General features: G+C 40.9%; 1 protein-coding gene across 1 annotated transcript; it reads left to right on the top strand.

The window, feature by feature from the left end:
* The first annotated feature begins 789 nt into the window (after positions 1-789).
* Positions 790-22004, top strand: CRHBP (corticotropin releasing hormone binding protein). The gene is made up of 7 exons (XM_019640990.1): positions 790-1065; positions 1391-1484; positions 1818-1975; positions 3458-3668; positions 5400-5548; positions 18537-18654; positions 21225-22004. The coding sequence occupies exons 1-7, from the start codon at positions 985-987 to the stop codon at positions 21380-21382; spliced, it is 969 nt and encodes a 322-aa protein (XP_019496535.1). The 5' UTR covers positions 790-984; the 3' UTR covers positions 21383-22004.
* The last annotated feature ends 614 nt before the right edge of the window (positions 22005-22618 follow it).

Raw genomic sequence — 22618 nt, 5'->3', positions numbered from 1 at the left:
TAATTTCTGGATCTCTTAAGTCATTTGTTTAGCCTTGTAAATTTGCTGATGAGGAGCTATAATAAAGATTCTGGGCAGTTTTTTCTACCAGAGTATTAAAGTAATTTAGGTATTTGAAGGTGTAAAATGGAATGACTTCATCTCTCAGTGGTTCAGATAGATGCTAAGGTCTTGGCCACACTTAGCTGGCCCAGGAGTATGTCCATCGTGTATACATTCAGGCTAAGTGACAGCGCTCAGCTCAAGTCCAGAAGCCCACAGATCCCAGAGTTAGCTTTCCATTAAGGAGTTGCTTACAAGAAACTGGATCAGGATAAAGCAAAGACTAAGGGACAGAAAAAAAGCTTGGATTACATTACTGCAATATTCTTCAGAATCAGATTTTGGCTTCTGTTCTTCTCTTTGAAGTTGAAAATGCCTCAAGTTTCTTACTGAGAGGCATGAATACTATATTCTCCGACAATTTCCATCCAAGTCCATCCAAGCTTATGTGACAAGGTTGCCTGATAAGGTTATTATATGTTTGGGTATTTTATGCATGTGTGTAACATTGTCACTTTGCTTTTCAAAACCGAAAATCCCCTGAATATCCACAGGCAAGGATAACTCAGAATTTGGCAGGTCAAGTAAAATGCCCTCTGTTATTCTCTATCCCTGCCTCATTCTTTCTCCCACACTTTTTAGTTCACTAAGTTTTAAGAGCCTGAAATCATTCTTAGTGAATAATGCTGGACCACTCTGCAAATTTGGGGCTGAGAGCTGGACCCTCGTCATCACCACGCACTTTGTCACTGAGACGGGGTAACCCATGGTTACTGAGCTCAGATCAGTTAAAGGGCCGAAAGCCTTCCCTCCTCACTGCTCTATAAAAGAGACCCAGCCAAAGGACCCTACCAGCTTCTAGCGCTCAGCTTGGGCGAAGGTGTGGAAGCAAAACCTGAGACCTTGGGAGCAGAGCACACCAGCTGCAGAGGCAAGGCCAACATGTCTCCTTCCTTCAAACTTCAATGTCACTTCATCCTGATCTTCCTGGTGACTTTAAGAGGGGAGAGCCGGTACCTAGAGGTGAGCAATCCCTGTACTGACCCATCACACCTTCCAGGGTGTGCGTCCAGTCTTGGGGGGGCGAGCAGGCTGTCTGGGCTCTCGCCTTTGTTGGGGTTAGCTCTTCCTTCCCTGTCTTTTGCACCCGCCTTTCCCTTGCTTTCCCCCCAGACTGGTCTTCCTCCCTGCCTCTTCCTCCTTCCCTCTGGTCCCTGGGGATACCCTTGTCTGATGGAAAGGAAACCATCACTTTATTCTCTTTGCTGCGAGGCAGATAAAGTGCCCCGCTCCTGGTCCCCTTTCCCATCCCTTGAACTTTTCCGGACTGACCCATTTTCCTTGCCAGCTGCGGGAAGCCGTGGACCACGACCCGTTCCTGCTCTTCAGCTCCAACCTGAAGCGGGAGCTGGCGGAGGAACAGATGTACCGCCGCGCTCTGCGTGAGTCGGCACTGCCGGGCTCCGTCCGTCAGCCGGGAGGTGGGGAGGTTGGGACTCTGCGCCCAGGGTAGGAGGCTTCGTGGCATCGCTGGGACTCGGCTGGGCAGGACGGGTGGGGGCACAATTCTGATCGCTAAGGGTCCATCGTGAAGAGGTGAGCCGGGGCGAGATGGGGAGATGCACCCTGGGGTTTGGGAGCCGCCGGCAGTAGCGGCTGGGAGTTGGGCGCTGGGTGCTGCAGACCCAGGAATGGGGTGCGTGGAAAGGGGCTGCCCTGGGCATGAGCTGTGGTGGCTGCAGCCCGGGACCCATGACCCCGCTGTCCTCCCCCAGGGTGCCTGGACATGCTGAGCCTCCAGGGCCAGTTCACCTTCACTGCCGACCGGCCACAGCTGCACTGCGCTGCCTTCTTCATCAGCGAGCCGGAGGAGTTCATCACCATCCACTACGACCTGGTCTCCATTGACTGTCAGGGTGGGGACTTCCTGAAGGTGAGGTGTCCCCGCGGAGCAGCCCCGACCTCGGGGCATGGGAGGGGAATGATCCAGGATGCTACACCCAGCGGGGGGTGGGGGGGCTTCCGAGCTTGGGGAGCTGCTGACACTCTTAATTAGACGCTCTGCAGGTACCCAAGTGAGAGAGCAGCGCTCCGGGACCCCTATGCTACAGGAACCCCCTCCCCCAACCTCAAGACCCCCCCCAAGGACCGGTGCCTCGGATGGTGCAGTAGTTTATAATTCCCTCTGTGCGCTCTTGGGGCCGGACTCTTCTAAAGACTTGAACTAGCGCCGCTAAACGTGGTGTTACAATCCGGTGGCAGATGGACATGATACAAACTAGCGTGAGCGCTCCGGTCTACCACGCTGGCGGATGCTGGTTAGAAGACCCTCGCCACATGTCTGCCCTCTGAGCCGGTCTTGCTCCTGCTGGTGCCTCTCTCTGTGGAGCTGTTCCAGGCTCCCAGAGGCTGTCTTCAATGCCTGGGTGACCCGATTATGGAGCAGTAGGGCACGGGCTGCGGTGAGGGGATGCTGAGATAGAATCTAATCGGAGGCAGATGGGAGGGGAGTACACGCCCCCCCAGCCTCACAACATCCCTTCTCCCAGCCGTTCTTCACAGACTAACAGGTCAGCTGCGGATGGCTGGAGTTCTATGGTCCAATTAAAAAGATCATGATTAAAACCTCCAAGTGGAATTATTTTCTAACCTGTCAAATGCATTAGAGGAGGACTGGTCTGGAGAAGTAATTTGTAGCTTGTGATTTTGTTATTGCTCGTTAAATTGGTGACCTGTGGTGATTTTATGAGTAAAGTCAATAGATTCTGACCTTTTGTCCAAATGCAAACTTTAGCAAGTGAAGGAAAAGAGTCCTAAGCAGCATGTCAACCATTGTTGCCAGAGCATTGAAGCGGTTCTTGGTATTTTGATGTGATAAAAGTAAAAAAAAAAAAAAAAATGGGGGAAAAATCGATGCATATAACCATTGGCAGGTAGGTAAAGTTGCTGTTTCAGTTTTTTCTTTTGTTGTCTATTTTTGAGACATTTTGCTCATATTTCAGTAAGGAAAAGAAAGAGACAAACTGAAACCCAAGTTAGGCTTCTGTGGAATTCATTTTTCTGAAGGTGGGATATGTGGAAAATATGACCAAGATAAAAATGTATATTGTCTGTAGTTTCACTTACCAAGGTGGCTGAACTTATAAAATAAAGTTTACTTACTTTAGAAACTTTAAGTTTTATTTTTAAAGAGCAATAATTAATAATTTCCTTTGCAAACAACTCTCACAGTCCAAATATATACAAATGGAAAGCAAGTAGGCTGTCAATTCTTCATTTATGACTGAAGGCTCATTGCTGGGTAACTCCCTCCCCCCAGCCCCCACCCCCGCCCCGCCGCCCCTCTTTTCAACACACCTGTGACTTCAGGAGTTGATGGAAGTGATCATCTATGTCTGTATTTTTTTGTCGAAAGGTATTTGATGGTTGGATTCTCAAGGGAGAAAAGTTCCCCAGTTCACAGGATCATCCTCTCCCCACAACTGAGCGGTATATAGATTTCTGTGAGAGTGGTCTTAGCAGAAGGAGCATCAGATCTTCCCAGAATGTGGCCATGATCTTCTTCCGGATCCATGAACCAGGAAATGGATTCACAGTAACCATAACGACTAACCCCAACCTCTTTCGTAAGTGGGCTCCCTGTCTTTTCAGGCCAGAGATAGGACTTGTGGTGGTGGTTGGGGGTGGAGGGAGGGAGGGCTATCAAATCTGCTTTTCAAAAGTAGTACCATTGCACAGACAAAACATGTGAAGCGAGGAATGATTTGAATGGAAATTCTTTTGTAATTAGAAATGACCTAAGGGATATTTTCTATTTATTATTATGAAAATCAAATCACAATTTTTCATTTATTTCCAAGGCTAGATAGGATACTAATTTATGGTGAATAGAATTCTAGTTTTTCTTCCAAGCCTTATTCTGATCTCTTAAGGCACTACAATGCATTCAGTGACAGACTTTAATCCTTCCAAGTCATTCCACTGATCAGGGATAAGCTTGAGGGAGCAGGTATGAAGTTGCAATCTTAGAGGTATTTAGACAAAGGCTGAAAGACTGCATATCTGGGATATGGTGGACAGATTTCATGCCCTGGGCAGAGGATTGGACCAGAGGACCTCAATGTCACCTTCTGATTCTGAGCCCTCTCCCCCCACACTCTAATTTAGTTCATTTCTGATGGATACACACATAGATGCTAAAAAACTGAATAGCCCAGACCTAAAATACATGATCTTAACCAAAATGAATTCATTCATCTGCTTATTTTTTTCCTCATTAAAAGAAAACAAAAATCAGGAAAAGAAAGCATCACTCATTTTTGGTCGCATATAATAGTATTAATATTAACATTTCATGTGATCAAGACTGTGGTCTAATCTGCCAAAGAATAATGTGTTGACTGATCTTCCAATTTTTTTTTTTTAAGAAGCCCCCCTAAAGGCTGGTTCTGAGGACTGGAGCAGAATAACCCGAGAGGACAAAATGAAATGTTTCTCCTATATTTTATTTGGTTATAAATTAGAAACCTTTTAGAATCATCAAGGAATTTCAGTTCTTTTTGAAATTAAGTATAATTAAAATTATAGGAAGGAGGCAAGAGGTAGTTCTGAGCTGTTCTGGTCAATCAGAAATTTTTATCCCATCATTGACCAAAAAAAAAAGATGCAAACTCTGATGCTTCCAGTTTCACAGCTGGAAAAATAAATTTAAGGCTAGACTTGAGATACAAAACAAAAAATTTCAGAAATTCTTGGGAGTAAATGACACATTAAAATTTATCTTTTAGTCAACTTATACCACTTAACACCCAACAAATATTTATCAGATGTAAGCCTGCTTTCTATTTTTTCTCAGCCCTATTTTGTGACTTTTAAAAAAATATTTATTTATTTTATCATTTAAAAAGTAATGTTAAGGCTGTAAATTCATTGAATGAAGGCTTCAGACAGATAAGGTTTGAGTTCTGGCCTCAGCTTTAAAGGCTTGATTCTTCCAGACTCCCAACTTGAACTTGGACCCTAGTTAACTGAAGTGTTCCTAGAACTTTTAGCAGCTCATATTATTTGGTTGGTTATTCATTGATGTCTGTGATTGTTATAAACAAAGCACGCCCCCCCACCCCACCCCCAAGATAACGATTAGAAGCCCCTTACAGCCCAGGGCATCTTGACAATGTCCATACATCACTGGTGACTTTTATTCCCCAACTTCTTCCTGTCTCCAAGTTGCCTACGTGCTCTCTTCTGGGCCACAAGGCCCTGGACTGTAAATAGGAGTGTGGAATAAGGATAAGGTAAATTTCTATAAAAACCCAGCATATCAAATAGTGAGAATGTGATTTTGTTTCTCTCCAAAGCCTGCAATGTCATTTCCCAGACCCCAAATGGAAGATTCACTATGGTAGTTCCACATCAGCATCGAAACTGCAGCTTCTCCATAATTTATCCTGTGGTAATCAAAATATCTGATCTCACCCTGGGACACTTAAATGGCCTGCAGTTAAAGGTGAGTTGCTTCTTTGCTTCCAAATCATTTATTAAGGCCACAGCTTGATCAGAGCAAAAGTAATCATACAGAGTAAATGTGGACCTTAGCGAATTGGAGTAGTACGCGTTTATCCTTCTGTTTGACTATTAAGTCTCACATGTGTGTGCCCTCGTTAGTTTGACTAAACCCATCTTCTATTTTCGTTATGCTGTAAATTACATTCTTAGGTGTCTCTTGTGCCTACTTGAATACTTTTCTTGTGATATAAGAAATGTCTTCAATTGGTAAACTTATGGCATATAATTACAATTGAACTCTCTTGTACTTGCCTCTTAAAAAAAAAATCTCTCCTGGCAAAACCTAGTGTGAGTCATCTACACAGCTGTTTTTCTGACTATTGGAACTTTTTGATATGAAGGAAGCATCTCATTGAGTGTGTTATGAAGAAATGCTAAGTATAGCATAAAATATGAAATTGGATTTTTATATTGCAAAATACAGTAAAGTTTTGAAGAGTTTTTTTGCATTACATTTAATTCAATTCATTTTGCAACTAAATTTTAGCTGAGAATCTCTATCAACTTGTTTACCCATGAACTTCTGTACAGATCTAAAAATTAATGCTGAGCTTGACCACATTTACTTGCACTGGTAGCTTCTTCCCTCTGAGTCATCCTCATTTCCTTTGACTTTCTCATATGCCAAGGTTGAGATAGCTCATGTATTTTCTGGCATCAAAGACAGTCATGGTTCTGAATCAGACAGATTTCAGGGGAAACCAAATCAATAGGACCAGGAGTGAGAAAATGAGTATGTCTAATTTCCTTTAAGCACTAAATTCATGGGCAGTGCTTTTCTTTCTTTCTTTCTCTCTTTCTTTCTTTCTTTCTNCAAAAGGACAGCAACTTGTCTGTTCCCCTTCCCCCAATTCCCCAGCACTGTTCCCATTCCCCCAATTCCCCAATAAAAATCTTAAAAAAAAAATGGTTGCATTAGAAATAGCCAAATTTATTCAAACAGCAAGTCATCTTGAGAACAACTGAAAATTAGTTGTTGTTGTTGGCTAACTACTGGGTTGTCTGAAAAATCATGACGTATTTTTTCTATATTTTTCGTTGCAAAAATGCGTCATGACTTTTCCGACAACCCAATATAATGAGTTTTATTCAGTCATCTTTATTTCTTAAAGAACTCAATCATGTCTCATTTTCCCAACATTTCAACAAATCAGTCAGGAAAGGAAAAAGAAAGTTTTTCAAAAGCATGAATTGGTAGCGTTCTCTTTGAAGCAATTAACAAAAGAACAAGTTTACAATTACAGATAGAGAATACTTAAAGGGGGTCTTAGGACCGACCCTAGAATAGAAAGAGATTTGGGATTATGTAGTTCCCTTTGCTGCTTCCAGCACCTCAGTGCATAAACTGTGGCAGACTCCATAAGCTTACATACACTTGGCTGTCATAATCACATCACAGGTCATGTGGCTGAGTACAAAGTACCTCCTCGTGCTACTTAGAAGTCTGTGTATACCTCTTCAGTCTCAGCACAATTTAAAAATCCTCCCCTCCCCCCATGTTTATGAATTTTATATGGATCTGTATTGGTGGCCACCTCGACCTTCAGGCTTAATACAGGTGACAATTAGCTCTGGGGCTTTGTGAAAGAAAAAAATGTCTTCATCCTACCAAACAAAATCTTAACCCTGCCTGACAATAGTTTAAGACCTAAAAAATTCTGCTCAGGGGCTGTGTTATCATCAACATTGGAGAGATTGTCTCCAAAATACAGAGAGAAACTAAAATGTTTGCCCTTCTTCATTCTAGCTTTTCCTGTGTGCAGTTCTTGAGGAGGGGGTGTCATGAATGCACGTTAGGGACATTATTGTTGTCTGTGTATACGTGTGTGTGTGTGTGTGTGTGTGTGNAGCCTACGCCGTCGCTGGTGACTCATGGCAGCCCAGCTCCAGGTTGAACTGTTGTTCAGCATCTTAGCTGTAGAGGGCAGCGTCATTGGCCCTCATATGTAGGATCCGAACCGGGATCCTCTGGCATCCCAAACCAGCTCTTAACCACTGCGCCACTTGGCCGTCTCTATTTAGATTTTTTTTTTTACTTTTTATCTAATGTCCTTTTTCTGTTCTAGGATCTCATCCAAGATACCACATTACATTTAGTTGCCATCTCTCCTTTGGCTCCTCTTAGCAATGACATTTTCTCAGGGTTTCTTTGTTTTTGATGACCTTGACAGTTTTGAGGGGTACCGGTCAGGGTAGGATGCCCCTATATTGGAATTTGTCTCATGTTTTACTCATGATTAGACTGGGTTATGGGTTTATAAGAGGAAGATCACAGAGGCAAAGTGCCATTTTCATCACATCATACCAAGGGCACATACTAGCAATGTGATTTATAACTGTGGATGTTGACCTTGAATTGGCTGAGATAGTGTGTGTCAGGTTCCTCTACTGTAAAGTTACCCTTCCCCTACTGTTTTCTGTGGAAGGAAATCACTATGCACAGCCCACACTGAACAAGTGAGGAGCTATGCTTCCCCTCCTTGGTAGCAGAATGTCTACATAGACCATTTGGGGTTCTTCTGCATGGTAGATTTGTCTCTTCTCCCATTTATTGATGTATTCAATCATTTATATCAATATGGACTCATGGAAATTATTTTATACCCTGAGTTATAATTTAATAATACTTTATTTTGTTTTTCAAATTGTTCCAGTTTGAGCCATTGACATTTCTTTCAGTTGGCTCTGGATGCTGACTTTTTAACCCTAAAGGTGTTTAGAATTCAGTTCGGTTTTTACACCATGAGATTTTAAAACACAAATGGGACCTACAATGTAATTATTTTATCGGCAAAAAACTGATTTCTTCAATATTAGATGGCCTCCCTCTCTTTAAATGCCTTAGAGGAATCTTATTCTATTTGTACAGTAGTCATAATTAAAAATGGAAAAATGTCATATTTAAAAGGGATCAGTGTTTATTGATCCTTTATATATAATTCCAATAAACTAGCTGCGGGGGGGGGGGGGGGGGCGGGGGCACGCAGGTTTCAAGGCTGAGGAACAGGGTTCAGTTTCTCCAGAGCTGACTATGTCTACTCTCCAGCCACTGACTATGCCCCACAAGCTGAGCCTGGCACCAACCAACCTTGTTTTACAGGTGTTGCATTAGCCTAGAAGTAGCTATTCTAGGCACAAGGGCATGCCTTGAAGATAGTGATTCAGCTCAAGGGCTTCACAGACAAAGGCTATCACATAGCTGGGGCACCTGGAGACCTCAAATCAAAGCCCTAGAGAATGTAGGTTAGAAATGGCAGAGCCCTTGCTATAGACTGAAGGTGTCCCTCCAAACCTAATCCTCAATGTGATGGTATTTGGAGCTGTGGCCTTTGGGAGGTGATTAGGTCATGAAGGTGGAGCCCTCATGTGTGGGATTAATGCCCTTATAATAGAGGCCCCAGAGAGCTCCCTTGGCCCTTCCACCATGTGTGGACACAGGAAGAAAACAGTTGCCTATGAACCAAAAAGTGGGTTCTCATCAGACACTGAAGCTGGTAACACCTTGATCTTGGACTTTCAGCTTCCAGAACAGTGAGAAAGAAATTTCTGTTGTTTGTAAGCCACTCTGTCTGTGGCCTTCTAGTATAGCAGCCCAAACAGACACATTCCTGTATAATACATCACTCCAAAACTTAGTGATTTAGAACAACACTTATCATTTCTCATGGTTCCTATGGGTTGGGTATTTGAGAAAAATACTCAGTGGGGTGGTCTGGCTTGAGGTCTTTCATGATGGTATAGTCAGCTGGTACTGGGAACTGGGGTCACCTCAAACGCCTCTTCACGCATGTGTCTTGTACTCAGATCAAAATGTACGGGGACTGAAAGAGCTGGGGCTCCCAGGAATCTCCCTCTATCTCTATGTGGTCTCTCAAGCATGGTGGCTTCATGGTAGCTCATGTGTCCCAGGAGAGAGAGAACTCCATGCTGAAGGCATATTGCCTTTTTCTAACTTAGCCTCAGAAATCAGGGTCATTTTGCCAAATTATTAGAAGCATGTTTTAAAATGGGGCCATATTCTAGGGAAAAGGAACCAGACTCTGTCTTTTTGCAGAAAGAGTGTCAAAAATTTTTCAAACAAGTATTAAACCGACCTCAGGACCCCAGAGACCCCCAGGGCTGGACAGCTTCCAGTGACCCCTCTGTCCCTGTCCTGTGGCCCAGGAGGCTAGGCGACATCTCCCACTGCTATTAGTCCTAGGACACCGCACCCTCCCTTGTGATTTTTCTGCATGCTGCCCACACCTTTCTATAGTCTTTTTATTAAGCTCTCTGCAAATTACCCACTTGAGAGCTGTTTCCTGCTGTGATCTTGACAGTGACATTGACCTCCCTTATCTTATGTATGACGTGAATGACTTGCCCAAGCTCCCTGTCAGTGACCCAGGGCTTGGGAAACCTAATCCAGAGCCCTTTTGTTTTCACTCTGTAACTAACATGCGGAAAACAGAATAAAACCCCTGGAATTCTTGATGACTCCCACAGGGTGTTACCTACACGATACCTTCACAATGCTGTGTTGAGCCAGAATGGAGCCTGGGGTCAAAAGGAAAGTCACTAAGACCAATGGTATCTTCATCTCAAACTCTGATATTTTGTTCATCATGGACTTTTTTGCATTAACCTCCTTTTATATTGCATTATAATACTATTTATTGTAAGGACTGAGTTTTTGTGCCCCGGGTAAGTGCCCTAATTGCCTCCCCTCCCACCCCCAAGTCCCAACCCTGCCCCCTCTCCCTGCCCCAGCTCCCGCTCACCTTCCTCACTCCCCACCAAGGCTGGCTGAGGTTTTTTAGAGCTGACTCCAGGAGCTGTTTCAGCACCTCCTCTCTTTCCTTTCCTCAGGTTTTACCATTTGACTCCCATTACCTGGCTGGTGCCACATCTCTGGATGTTGTCAACTAACGTTTTAGTGGTAACAATTCTCTAATTTATAAGTAAGTAAGAGGAGCAGCAGCCCCTCTGTTCAGTTTGCTTTTAGGTACCACCCAGCTGTGCCAGGTGTATGTGTGTGCTAGATGCTGGGGACAGAGGTAGATGAGCTGCAGGGCCAGGTTTCTAGGAGTTTACATTTAGGGTTGAAGACAGGCATATTAAAAGTTATAGTAAGATATGATACAGCTTATTCAGGTGTAGGTATAAAATACTACNGTCGCTGGCGACTCACAGCAGCCCAGCTCCAGGTTGAGCTGTTGTTCAGCATCTTAGCTGTAGAGGGCAGTGTCACTGGCCCTCATATGTGGGATTCGAACCGGGACCCTCTGGTGTCCCAAGCCAGTTCTTAACGCGCCATTCGGCCGGCCCTCAAAGATTCTTTATAACATTTAAAACTTAAACAATGCAGCTTAGTACCAGTGGGAGCTAAAATTAATTAGAAATCAAAATTATAGTTACCCTATCAATGGTAAAATAAACACAAGGGAAAACAAAGAGGTGCATTTGTAATTACATTTAATTTCGTGTCATAATCTTAGTTGTGCTACTTGCAACTGTGGGAGTTTTCTTTACAAGAGTGTTTAAAGATATATTCTTTAAAGTCAACAATTTGCTAAGAGCTGTGTTGAATCGAGATGACCCTAAGGAGAGGGAGAGAAGAGAGGGCATCAGAACATATGGGTGAGCTGAAATCAAAGCAGCTGCTGGAGACCTTTGTCCTTGGTGAGATAACTCAGAGAAGCCCCCAGAGGAGCCTGATGTCAGCTGGACGGGAGACCAGGGGGAGAGGAGGCCTCCCCTCTCCCAGCCTCTGTGTTGCTGGGCAGAGGTATCACCTCTCCCAAGGGACAGCAGAGAGAATGTTGTCCTAGTGGTGTGTTTCCTCTGATGGGAGCAGTGCAGCAGGGAGAATCCTGTGAAGAGTGAGGCAGCGTCATCTAGGAGTAGTTGTAGAACTGCTGGGGTCGTCCGCTAGACAGTTTGAACACACCTCAGGGAACTAAAGTTGCTGATCCGATCAAGTGTGGGCCACTGTGGTGAGACTTGGTATATAATGACTCACTCTCCCAGCACAGCCCACAACACGTTGCCATGTCTAGGAAGGAGCTGTGTCTGTCACTTGGAACTCAGGAGGTACTGCCATCTACTGAACCTTGGTTGACTACATGCCAGGCCCTGTATTAAGTACCGTATTTCCCCATGTATAAGACGCACACTTTTCCAAAAAATTTGGTGTCTAAAAACTGGGTGCATCTTATTTTTAGAAAATTTTTCGAAAAAGTGTGCGTCTTATACATGGGGAAATATGGTAAGTTCTATTTACATATTATTACACTCAATATTTATAGCAAATTTATGTAGCAGTAATTTTTACCCTCATTTTAAAATAATACAACTTGTAAATTTATTCTCATTCTTTACGGCCATCTCTTTCTTTTTATTGTGGTAAAATATATATATATCACAAATTTACCATTTTTAACAAGTTTTAAGTGTGCAATTCAACAGCATAACATACATTCACATTGTTGTGCAACCATTTACTACCATCCATTTCCAGAAATTTTTCATCTCCCCAAGCAGAGACTCCATACCCATTAAACAAAAATTCCCCGCACCCCCTCCTCCCAGACCCTGGTAACCTCTATTCTACTATCTGTCTCTATGATTTGCTTATTCTAGGAAACTTATATAAGTGGAATAATATCATATTTGTCTTTTGGTGTATGGTTTATTTCACTTAGCATAGTGTTTTCAAGGCTCATCCATGTTGTAGTATCCCCATTTTTTATTGTCTTTTTTAATTATTATTTTTTATTGTGATATTGTTGACATATAATATTGTGTAAGTTTAAGGTGTGCAATGTGTTGAGTAGTACCCCTATTTTATAGACTAGGAAACTAAGACTTATATGAAATAATTTCTCAGGGCCATAGGGGAAATAATAAGTGGCAGAGGAAGAATTCAAATCTGGGAATGTCATACTCTTATGATCCATACTCTAATTTCATCGTCCTCAACATAAACAGTTCTCGCAATGCAGACCATAGACCCTACATCAGGGTTACCTGGAGTACTTAAAAAAAATGTACATTCGTGGCCCCCACCCCAATCCTACTAAATGATGATCTTTGTATTTTTAACAAGCTCCGAGTGGATTCTGATGTAAAACTAAAGTTTGAGAATTACTTCATTCTTCTTTATTGAAAATGCAACTGAGAAACAATGATGGCACTGAAAAATGAAAGCATTATAACAAACTCAAGGGTAGGTGATCTCACTAAAAGGGAGAAATGAATAAACAAGCCTCCCGGAGTTCTCAAAGCCTATATATTCTGTTGGTCAATCCTGGAATGATTTCCAGTGTGTCCATCCATGTCTCCTTTGTGGCCTCACGACTTACCCTTTTACGAAATGAAAAGATAAATCTCTTATAGGTATGCCATATTTTTGTTCCCATTTTTATGGATCATGTCAATGTGTATTATGTATGAAAAACAAACTAGCTTATTGTCAGTGCTGTGAAAATGTAACATCCTGAAGTGAGGCATAAGAAAAGAAAGATACCAATGGTGAGCTGAGATGCTGACAAACGAATACACAATGTAGCCAAAAGACATGTCATGTTTAGTGGGACTGAAAACTCACCTTCAGGAAGACTTTCACCTTGAAATATGGTGATATGTGGAACAGATGTTTTAATTTGCCTAAGATAATTTGCATAATCAATTTAACATGTGGCTTATTAAACCTGCCAAAGAGCAGGTGACAATATGGAATTAATATGATTACTAATTTGACACATCATTGAGATTAATTTGACCCTTATTGCTCTCAGAATACCCAGAGGTCTTTACAGACAGGAATGGTGTGCTATGAGATGCCATATGTAGCCATCTAAAATCCACCATCTTAAATTCATAAATGAACAAGCACTTTGCTCAATCTGGTCTAATGTCTCTGCTCCTTTCCTTTCAAACTCTCTTCTGAATTGAAAAGAATGCAATGAGTGAATATTGAGGGATGTATCTGATTCATAGTGTTCATGATTTTATGAAAAGTAATTCATCTATCTCTTCTCTAGCACTGTAAATGTACTGCCTTCTCCCTTGTCTGTTGATTTATCTTGATCCCAGGCCCAAAAAGATAACACTTTTGAGAATTTATTAAAGTCTTTAGCTTTAAGTCTAGAGAATCAAAATAAAAGATTTAAATGTATACATTGGTTTGATTATAATAGTAAATTATTGGAAACAATAGAAATGTTCAATAGAGGATTGGTTAAGTATCATAACAATAGAATGCTATGCAACTATTCAAATGACGTAGGAAAAGAATATTTAATAACATAAAATCATGTTTGTGATATAGGACATAAATCATATTGCAAAATGGCATATGCTCTATGATTTCATTTTTGTAAGGAAAATCTTGGACTATGCATCTTTGTCTCCCATATCCTGCTGCCTTCCTAAAACATAGCCAATAATTTTAAGTGCAAATTATTATATCTCCCAGACTATTACAAATGATTTGCTTCTTTAGAATCATGTATTTCAGATTTAGTGAGAGAGAAAAGACATTGAAAGAAAAAAAAAAACTTCCTAGCTTTTTTTGTTTGACTCTCTACTTCCTGTGTTTAAGACATACACAAAATCAACTGTTGAATTTGGTGCTGCAAATTTATACATATAATAAAAAGGGTGAGGGCCGGCCGAGTGGCTCAGTTGGTTAAGAGCTCGCTCAAGAGTGCGAACTCTAAGCAACAGCAGTTGGATTCCCAACTCGAGCTGAGTTGCCGCTGAGCCACCAACAGGTGGCAGGATGGCTCAGCTAAAAAAAAAAAATATATATATATATATATGTGTGTGTGAGTGTGTGTGTGTGTGTGTGTGTGTGTGTGTATAGAGAGAGAGAGAGTGAAATAATATGTAATAATATTGCTTTTAACTCACTTTTTCAGTGTTTCCAAAATGAGTGTCTGACTCTTAAAAAATCAAGTTTTCCTAAAATCAAAGGATCAAGTTCAGAAAAAAAGGAAAAGTGGTGAATAATGCAGAGAAGTCAAGGAATAATGGAAGTGATCCGTAGAAGTAAAAATTAGATGTGGCCTAAGTGAGGGGTGTTTCTGCAGCATGATGGAGGTGGAAGCTAGAGGAACAAAGGAGGCTGAGGAAAGAACAAGATGTAACTAAGTATGAATAGAATTGAGCGTATTTTTTAAGGGATGGAAAGGAAAGCCTGAGAAATTCTGGAGACAAAACTTCTTTGCGTCTTGCCTGGCAAATATCAACTACACTCTGATGCTGGAAAGCCCATATATGGATGCTCGCTTTTTCAAGAGACTTAATTTTATTATTAATAGACTTTTTTTTTAAGAACACGGGTTTACAGAAAAGTTGAACAGAGAGTACAGAGTTCCCACATAGTTTCTCTTAGTATTAACATCTTACATTAGTGTGGTACCATTGTTAAAATTAATGAATCAATCTTGACACACTGTTATTAACTAATGTCCATTGTTTATTTAGATTTTTTTTTAAAGATTTTATTGGGGAATTTGGGGGAGGGGAACAGACAAGTTGCTGTCCTTTTGTTCTTCAGTCTAGTTGTGGAGTCTGTGTTGCTTCACTGGCCCAAGCTGGCACCATCATTGCATTCTTCCCGGTCGAGGCAGATCAGTCATTGGCTTCTGGACGGCCGCTCACNCTCTCTCTCTCTCTCTCTCTCTCTCTCTCTTTCTTTCTTTCTTTCTTTCTTTCTTGTTGGGCCTTAGTGGGAGAATAATTCTTTGATAAAGACCAGGAAAGGTGGATGTCTCTGGCATAGTCTTATCAGCTTGAGATTGTTTTTATGTCATTCCTGATGTATAGTATAGAAGGCAGTGAATGTGATAACAGATTGGGAGCTCTGCACTTTAGTTATTCTTGGCTATGAGGCATAATCTTGGTGTTTCCCCCTTTAAAAATTTTAAAGTCTGCAGTGTTCTAGGCATCTGTTCCTATACAAAAATATTTTTTCAGTGCTTACAATTTGCAAAGTACTATTATTGATGCTGGAAATTAGCAATGAACAAAACAGATCCTGCTCATGTGGAACCTGCATTCTAGTGGGACGATTCAAGCAAAAGTTATGTACTTCAAGTAATGTACTTCACCTAGTAGTGAGTGCCCTACAGAAAATGAAGCGGAGTGGTGTGATAAACATTGACTGGGGACAAGGGAGTAGAAAGAGGGGCTGGGAGCTCCTTAAGATAACGTGCTCAGGAAAGAAATCTTCTGAGAAGATTTAAAGGGAGACTTGGGTGATCGATAAGCGGGAGCCAGCAGCCACAGGAAGAACATGGACAGAAGGAACAGTAATGTAAAGGCTCAGAGACAGAAACGGGCTTTCTGGGTTCCAGAAATGGAAAGAAGGAAAGGTAGAGGGGGAGTGATACGAGACAGTGTCAGGGAGTTGGGCAGGGGCAGGGTGTGGAGAGCCCAGCAGGTCATATTCAGGAGTTTGTTTATTCTAAGCTCAGTGAAAAACCACTGAAAGGGGTCAGGCAGGAAAGTGATATAATCCATTTGATTATGCTCAGGAAAGGTGAGGGTAGTTGGGGATTGCTGATGTCATGACCAAATTAATTAACAAAGTCCAAGGTGGGAGAAAGAGGTTTACCTAAAGGCTTCTACATGGTGAATGGATTGTAGGGGCCAGAGTGGGACAAGAAGTGCATCTGGGAAGCCATTGTCATAGACTAGACAAGAAATGATAGTGGCTTAGTCCAGGGAGGTGACACCTCAACAATGAAATCTAGGGCTCCTCTGTTGGACCTCAGAGAGGTCCCTATACAACTTAGTTTCTGCCACTGATTATAAGAATAGCTTAGAGATTTGGGAAGAAATGAGAAACGTCATTGAACACCAAGGAATAGGTGCATCCAGCTTCTTTGTTTCTTTATTTTGCTCCCCTCATTTTAGCTTCTACTTCTTCCTATCACCTTTATTTATTTCCCATTTCTCTCTCCTGAGCCTGCCTTTTCCCCTTCACCACCTCCTTCTATAATTTGGAACCTATAGAATCAAGTGGAAAGTTTAGTCTTAAGAGATGCTGCCCCCAGACATCCTTTACTCAAGGAAAGGCAATTGAGTTTTTTCTTCACCCTTTATTCAACTCTTCATGTAAGAGCATAAGTCCTGTACAGAGTGGGGCTAACTAACCCTCTATTTTATTATTTGATGAAATTACGTTTAAGGCATAGAACCCAGCACATACTAGGTACTTTAAAAAATGTGTCCCCCCCCCCAACTTGCTTCCTTTCATTAGGCAGTTACTGTTAGAACATTTTCTAGTTTATTGTTTAGTTCTAGTTGCATTTCAATGTCTTCTAAATGTTTTCATGTGTGTGTGTTTATGTGTGCATTTAACATTCTCTATTTCAGATCTGGGTCCTTATGTATCAGGGTCTATCTGGTTAACTTCTGAGCACCTTGCCACACTCTACTAGGTGCCTCGATGGCCTTAATGAAGAAGAGGACCACAGGCAAAACCAGCCATATCATTTGTTGGGAACAGTACGAAATAAAAATGTGGGGGCCCTTGTTTTAAAATTATTAAGGATTTCAAAATGGTTATAGCGGAGCATTAAACCTAGCACAGGGTCTTTGTAAGCATGGGCCCTGTGTGGCAGCACAGGTGGCATGCACCTGAGGCCAGCCCTCATCCCAGGAGATGGGCGCCCAAAAGGCAACATTAGGGACTGAGAGGAGCTGCTTTGTTTGTGTGGGAAAGTGAAACACAGGGATTGCTGTGGATGGGACACTGTGGAAAGGATGAAGGGAGGCAGAACAAGATGGTTACAGTGGATCACACAAAGTCTGAAACTAGATTCTTGTTTTGAGCAGCTTGAAATAAATTTGTTTTAGTTGGAAAGAGAAGGACGATAGTAACTCTAACTTGAGACTCAATTTAGGGTTCTCTTCTTTCTTTAATATTCTTGTAACTAATCTAAATCCTTATCAGCAGAGTGATAAAGATTGTGCCAATAGCAGAAAAAGTCCCTTGTAAATTTGAGGGAAAGAGGTGAGTTGAAGGAAAAACTGATGTGAAAGCCCTATTTATAAAAAATTCTGGGAACGGCGGAGTGATGCATTGGTTAAGAGTTGGCTTGGGATGCCAGCTCTGAGCAGCAGGGGCCCTGGTTCGGATCCCACATGAGGGCCAATGATGCTGCGCCCTCTACAGCTAACATAGTGAACAACAGCTCAACCTGGAGCTGGGCTGCTGTGAGTCACTGGCAACAGCGTAGGCTACAGTAGGGCTGCAGTGGGCTGCAGTGGGCTGCGGTGAGCTGCCCTGAGCTACAGTGAATGGCCGGCAGTTGGCGCAAGCGGCGCTGAGTGGCCATCCAATGGTTGGCCAGCGACTGCTTCACCTGGGAAGAGCACAATGATAATACCAACATGGGCCGGTGAAGCAACGTCCTCCACAACTAGACTGAAGAACAAAAAGGACAGCAACTTTTCTGTTCCCCTTCCCCGATTCCTCAACGCTATTCCCCTCCCCCAATTCCCCAATAAAATCTTAAAAAAACCAAAAAACTCTGACTAGATGCATTAAGAAATTCAAATAACTCAGTATGTATGTCGAAACAATTTAAAAAAGCAAAGCATTTTCAGATTCAATTTTCATATATCTTATATAGCATTTACAGATTCCCATTGCATCATTCCAGTCTTTGAGCTTATAAAAAAAATGCACACACATTTTTAAAAAATGATTACTCAACTGATTTAGAAAAGCGATTCTTATGATTTTTTTCTTTTAAATGTCTTTTCATTTCCGGAGTCCTGGATGTTGAATTAAATAGGGCTGCCTTGAATTAAATAGTGCTGCCAGGAAGTCTGGGGCTGATTGAATGAATTCACCAGCTTGCCATTGGTCGAATGGCTTGTCTTCCATAATTGGTTGAAATAATTCTTTCCCTGTTGCTTTATTCTCTCAGAAACCCTCAGCAGGTTGTGGGGGGAAAGGAGACTTTGTGGAGCTGCTGGGAGGAACTGGATTGGACCCTTCCAAGATGACGCCTTTAGCTGATCTCTGCTATCCCTTTCATGGACCTGGTGAGATGTTTCTTTCATTACTATTTATGTGCCCATAAACATTATGTCCTTAAGTAAAATGCCTCACATGTTTTATACATGGGAAGGCAACTTCCACCAAAAACAACAACAACAACAACAACAACAAACCTTCAATTTTGCACACTGAGGCAGTGTGAGGATTTTACATGTACAGTATCAAAAATGCATTACCAAAATATCTGACATTGGGAGAAAAACCTGTGAAGTAACAGGGATGCGTGTTTAAGGTTGGCTCTAAGTAGAGCTATGAAAATGACAAAGCTTTTATGTTCTGTGCTCTTTCTACCTTCTTGAAGTTTCCTGCTTTCATCTGCTAGATGCTAAAGAGTTTATTAACTGAAAACTATGGTTCAAATAGTAGATATATCATCAATTAGCCATAGTATAATGATGAAATACCATCTAAACTTTCCCATATATATGTATATATGTATGTAATACTCATAGTAAGTAAATTGAAAAGTGATATGCTTTATTAGACATTCTCGAAACTACTGAACATCCCTAACTTCTAGCAGCAAAACCAGCCTTTGAAAGACCACTGCAAAGACAGAAGTAAATTCTGAAATCTTAACGTGATCACTGGTTAAAAAAAAAACATAAAACAAAAAACAGTTTTGTGCACAGTATGCCAAATGGAACCAGATCTTCTTTGTTAGGGATCAGATTTTCCATTTGATTATGCCCCAGTGTGCTCAGGGGAGGTGGGAACCACTGATCTCATGACCAAATTAATTAGCAAAGTCCAAGTGGGGAGGCAGGGGATTACATAAAACACCTCTATTAAATGTCACTCCCATTTCTGTACTTCAGATGCAGGAATCAGGATTATTCTTAAGTAGACAATAGTAAAACAGGAGAGAAAGAACAATAGTCTTTAATCGCATGGCGAATTTTTACCATAGTCCCCTTCCTCTCTTGTAACCACAGATTACTAACCCACTAGGTAATGAAGCTGCACATCAGACATCCTTTTGATCAGCGGTTGCCTGTTTTAATGAAAATTAGATTTGCCCACAAGTATTTTCTCGCTCTAAGCGAATGCTGGCACCTTAATAAACAAAAACACTCTGAAATACAATTAATATGCACAGGTAAACACTAAGACTCAATATATAGTCCACTGTCCTGCAGATACATATGTATAAAAAGAGTTCCAGATGAGATTTAAGGCCGGACTGGGCCTAAGACAAGCTTTCTAGTCAAGGCAAAGGCAAGAGGATTCTAAAAACTCACTTTACTGAAAACTCAGGAATTATTTTATGCTAATTTACACGTGAGCTCTGGTGTAAATTGTCAGTGCATGTGGCTTCTCTTGCCCTTTGCATGTGTTCTCTGAGGCACTGGATCTTTCCATGTTAATGGACACCTGTGAGCAGGAGCATTTGAGCTGGGTAAGATTAGATTAAGGACTAAAGAACACTGACGTCTTCAAATTGAGATATTTGAAGCCAGAGTAATTTTGGCGCTTGAATTATATGACTTGAATTAGATAAGAAGGTAAGACTAAGTGCAAAAAAACCCCACCTCTGCTGCCTAAATTATCTAGAAAATTGGAACTAGTTTTAAGTTAATCTGAAGGCTTGAATTCTATGACTCATTTTAGACTTTACTTTTTTTCTTTCATTTACCATGTTTCCATGAGACCCTTCTAAGTTGTTCAGGCAATGAAGAACTTTTAGGGGCCCTGCCCTTTAAATTGGATGTTATTAGGAAGTATGTCAAAGAATAAATAAACAATATGCATATTAACTGAAGGAAATAGGACATGTTATGTAGATTAAAGTTCAGAGTGAGATCAGAAAAAGAATGACCTTCCAAATCATTTAAGGAAAATTAAATTTGGATCTCCTCAAAGAAGCATAACACAGACTCCCTGGTGCTTATATTAAAGTAATTATAGAGTTTATATTTATTAGGTCTCCAAATTGACTTTTACTTCAATACATAACTCTGTCTGGCTGTTTTACTACTTTAAATTCAGGCACACATGTTTGCAAAGTACCAGCTCTACAATAATGCCTGTGTTTCTCAGAATTAAGGCTTTATGGAAATAAAGTGGAGGGAAAAAAAGAGATTGGGAAAGTTAAAACAGCAGAAAGCATTAATGTAGGGCAGATAAATCTTGCCTTAAGAACTAGCTTGAGGCTGGAGGAATAAAATAAAGGTAATTTTTAATAAAAATAATATGAGTTTCAATATATAACTTGCTCAGGCACATCTGCACTAGAAGATACATAAACATTGCCAGATGCTTATACAAATAATGAATAAGACTGGATTTAAGAGAAGTAAGGGTATCAAAAGCCATTCTACCTACGAAGCATAGAAAAAAAAATGAGAGCAAAAAGGTACAGGACAATAAAACAAAAACGAATATATTCAGTGTAGTATATCTAAACCATGCAAATTATTTTAAGTACATGAGTATGTGATTACATGATACATTCCCTCACTTCCTTTATGTGTAAATGATCTTGTCAACACAAATGGTTTGACTATGTAGTTTCTAACCACTGGGGAACTTTCACTCTTTCCATGAATTATAGCCCAAATGAAAATTGGCTGTGACAACACGGTGGTGCGCATGGTTTCCAGCGGAAAACACATAAATCGTGTAACTTTTGAGTACCGTCAGTTGGAACCATATGAACTGGAAAACCCAAATGGAAACAGTATCCAGGAAGTCTGTTTGTCTGCTCTTTGAATAACCAATCCAATGATTTACATGCTGCTAGCTAAGTGAGTTTTTAAATGGCTATTATATATTATTTTGATAACCAGCTAGTTAATAGCCTTTCATACCAGTCAGTATTCACAGCCTTGAGCCCACATCTCTCCCTCTCTCTCTCTTTCTCTCTCTCTCTCTCTCTCTCTCTCTCTCTCTCTCACACACACACACGCATGCATTTGTTTTTGTACCTTGCTTCTTTTTCATTTGTAATATATAAATGTCCACATAGCAGAAAATAAGCCCTCCTTTGGTAGAAAAACAGTTTTCTGTAATCTTTTGGTATGCTACAAACCTGAACTAGTAAGACAAATGTAAAGCAATGTGTAATTTAAAAATGTATCTCAAGGGAAAACATTACAAAGAAATAAAAATGGCGACATTCATTTCAGTTTTATAACAGGAAACAATTGACTATGTATACCAAAGTAGTTGCATCTGTTTATTTATTTTCTGCTTAGTATTCTGTTTATAATAGGTAATAGTTGTAGTCATTATTTATTGATTTGCAGCAACTTGTTTTTAACAAAACTTTGTAGCATGGAAAAATTTTTTCCACTCATAAATACAAACATGAATAAATATATTCAGAATGTTGGCACCGTGATTTTGTGCTTTGTTTTCTGAGTAGCCTCCTTTCTTATGACCATCAGAAAATAATGTTTTCATGTGATGGAGAAACAAATGCTGAACAACATTATTTTAGACTTCTTAGAGCTAGTAGAGCCCTGGCCATTGAAGTTGAATTATTTAGAGCACAAGGTAGATTGCAGTGTTTGAACAAACAGCACTGACTGATGGGTCCTGACAGGGAAGCAGGATGCAGGATCCCTTCTCTACTGTCCCCCCAAAACATTTAGAATACATATCTTTGTCACATTGGGTGTACTTTTCAACAAGGACATCAAGGGCATTACAACTCTTATAGACAATTTGCAGAAATCCAAGTACTTCTTTGGTACTGAAGGGAGTTTACTGTTGACTGAGCCTTGTCCATGTTTGGCTTGAGACTACTAAGCATGTGGTTTATAAAAGACACTTTGGGGCCAAAAATGAGGTCCTGAGCAACAAAGGAAATACTTCTAAATGATATCCCCTTTACTTTGGATTAATGGATGGAAGCTGCAAGCTGTGCTATAATTAATGGCCTTATGATGATTCCCAAACATATTTAATATAAAGTTCATTTTATAATGGAATGTACTGGATCCC

This window comes from Hipposideros armiger, unplaced genomic scaffold (genome assembly GCF_001890085.2).
Source record: "Hipposideros armiger isolate ML-2016 unplaced genomic scaffold, ASM189008v1 scaffold_55, whole genome shotgun sequence".
Classification (NCBI taxonomy): Eukaryota; Metazoa; Chordata; class Mammalia; order Chiroptera; family Hipposideridae; genus Hipposideros; species Hipposideros armiger.
The sequence above is the reverse complement of the archived record's forward strand: the minus strand, read 5'-3'. Positions and strand labels throughout refer to the sequence as shown.

Bases quoted from the DNA above. Each gene is read 5' to 3' on its own strand.
- CRHBP (XM_019640990.1), top strand. From the start codon at position 985: ATGTCTCCTTCCTTCAAACTTCAATGTCACTTCATCCTGATCTTCCTG. The intron at 1,485-1,817 runs GTGAGTCGGCAC...GTCCTCCCCCAG, and splicing joins GATGTACCGCCGCGCTCTGC to GGTGCCTGGACATGCTGAGC. The intron at 5,549-18,536 runs GTGAGTTGCTTC...TTATTCTCTCAG, and splicing joins TAAATGGCCTGCAGTTAAAG to AAACCCTCAGCAGGTTGTGG.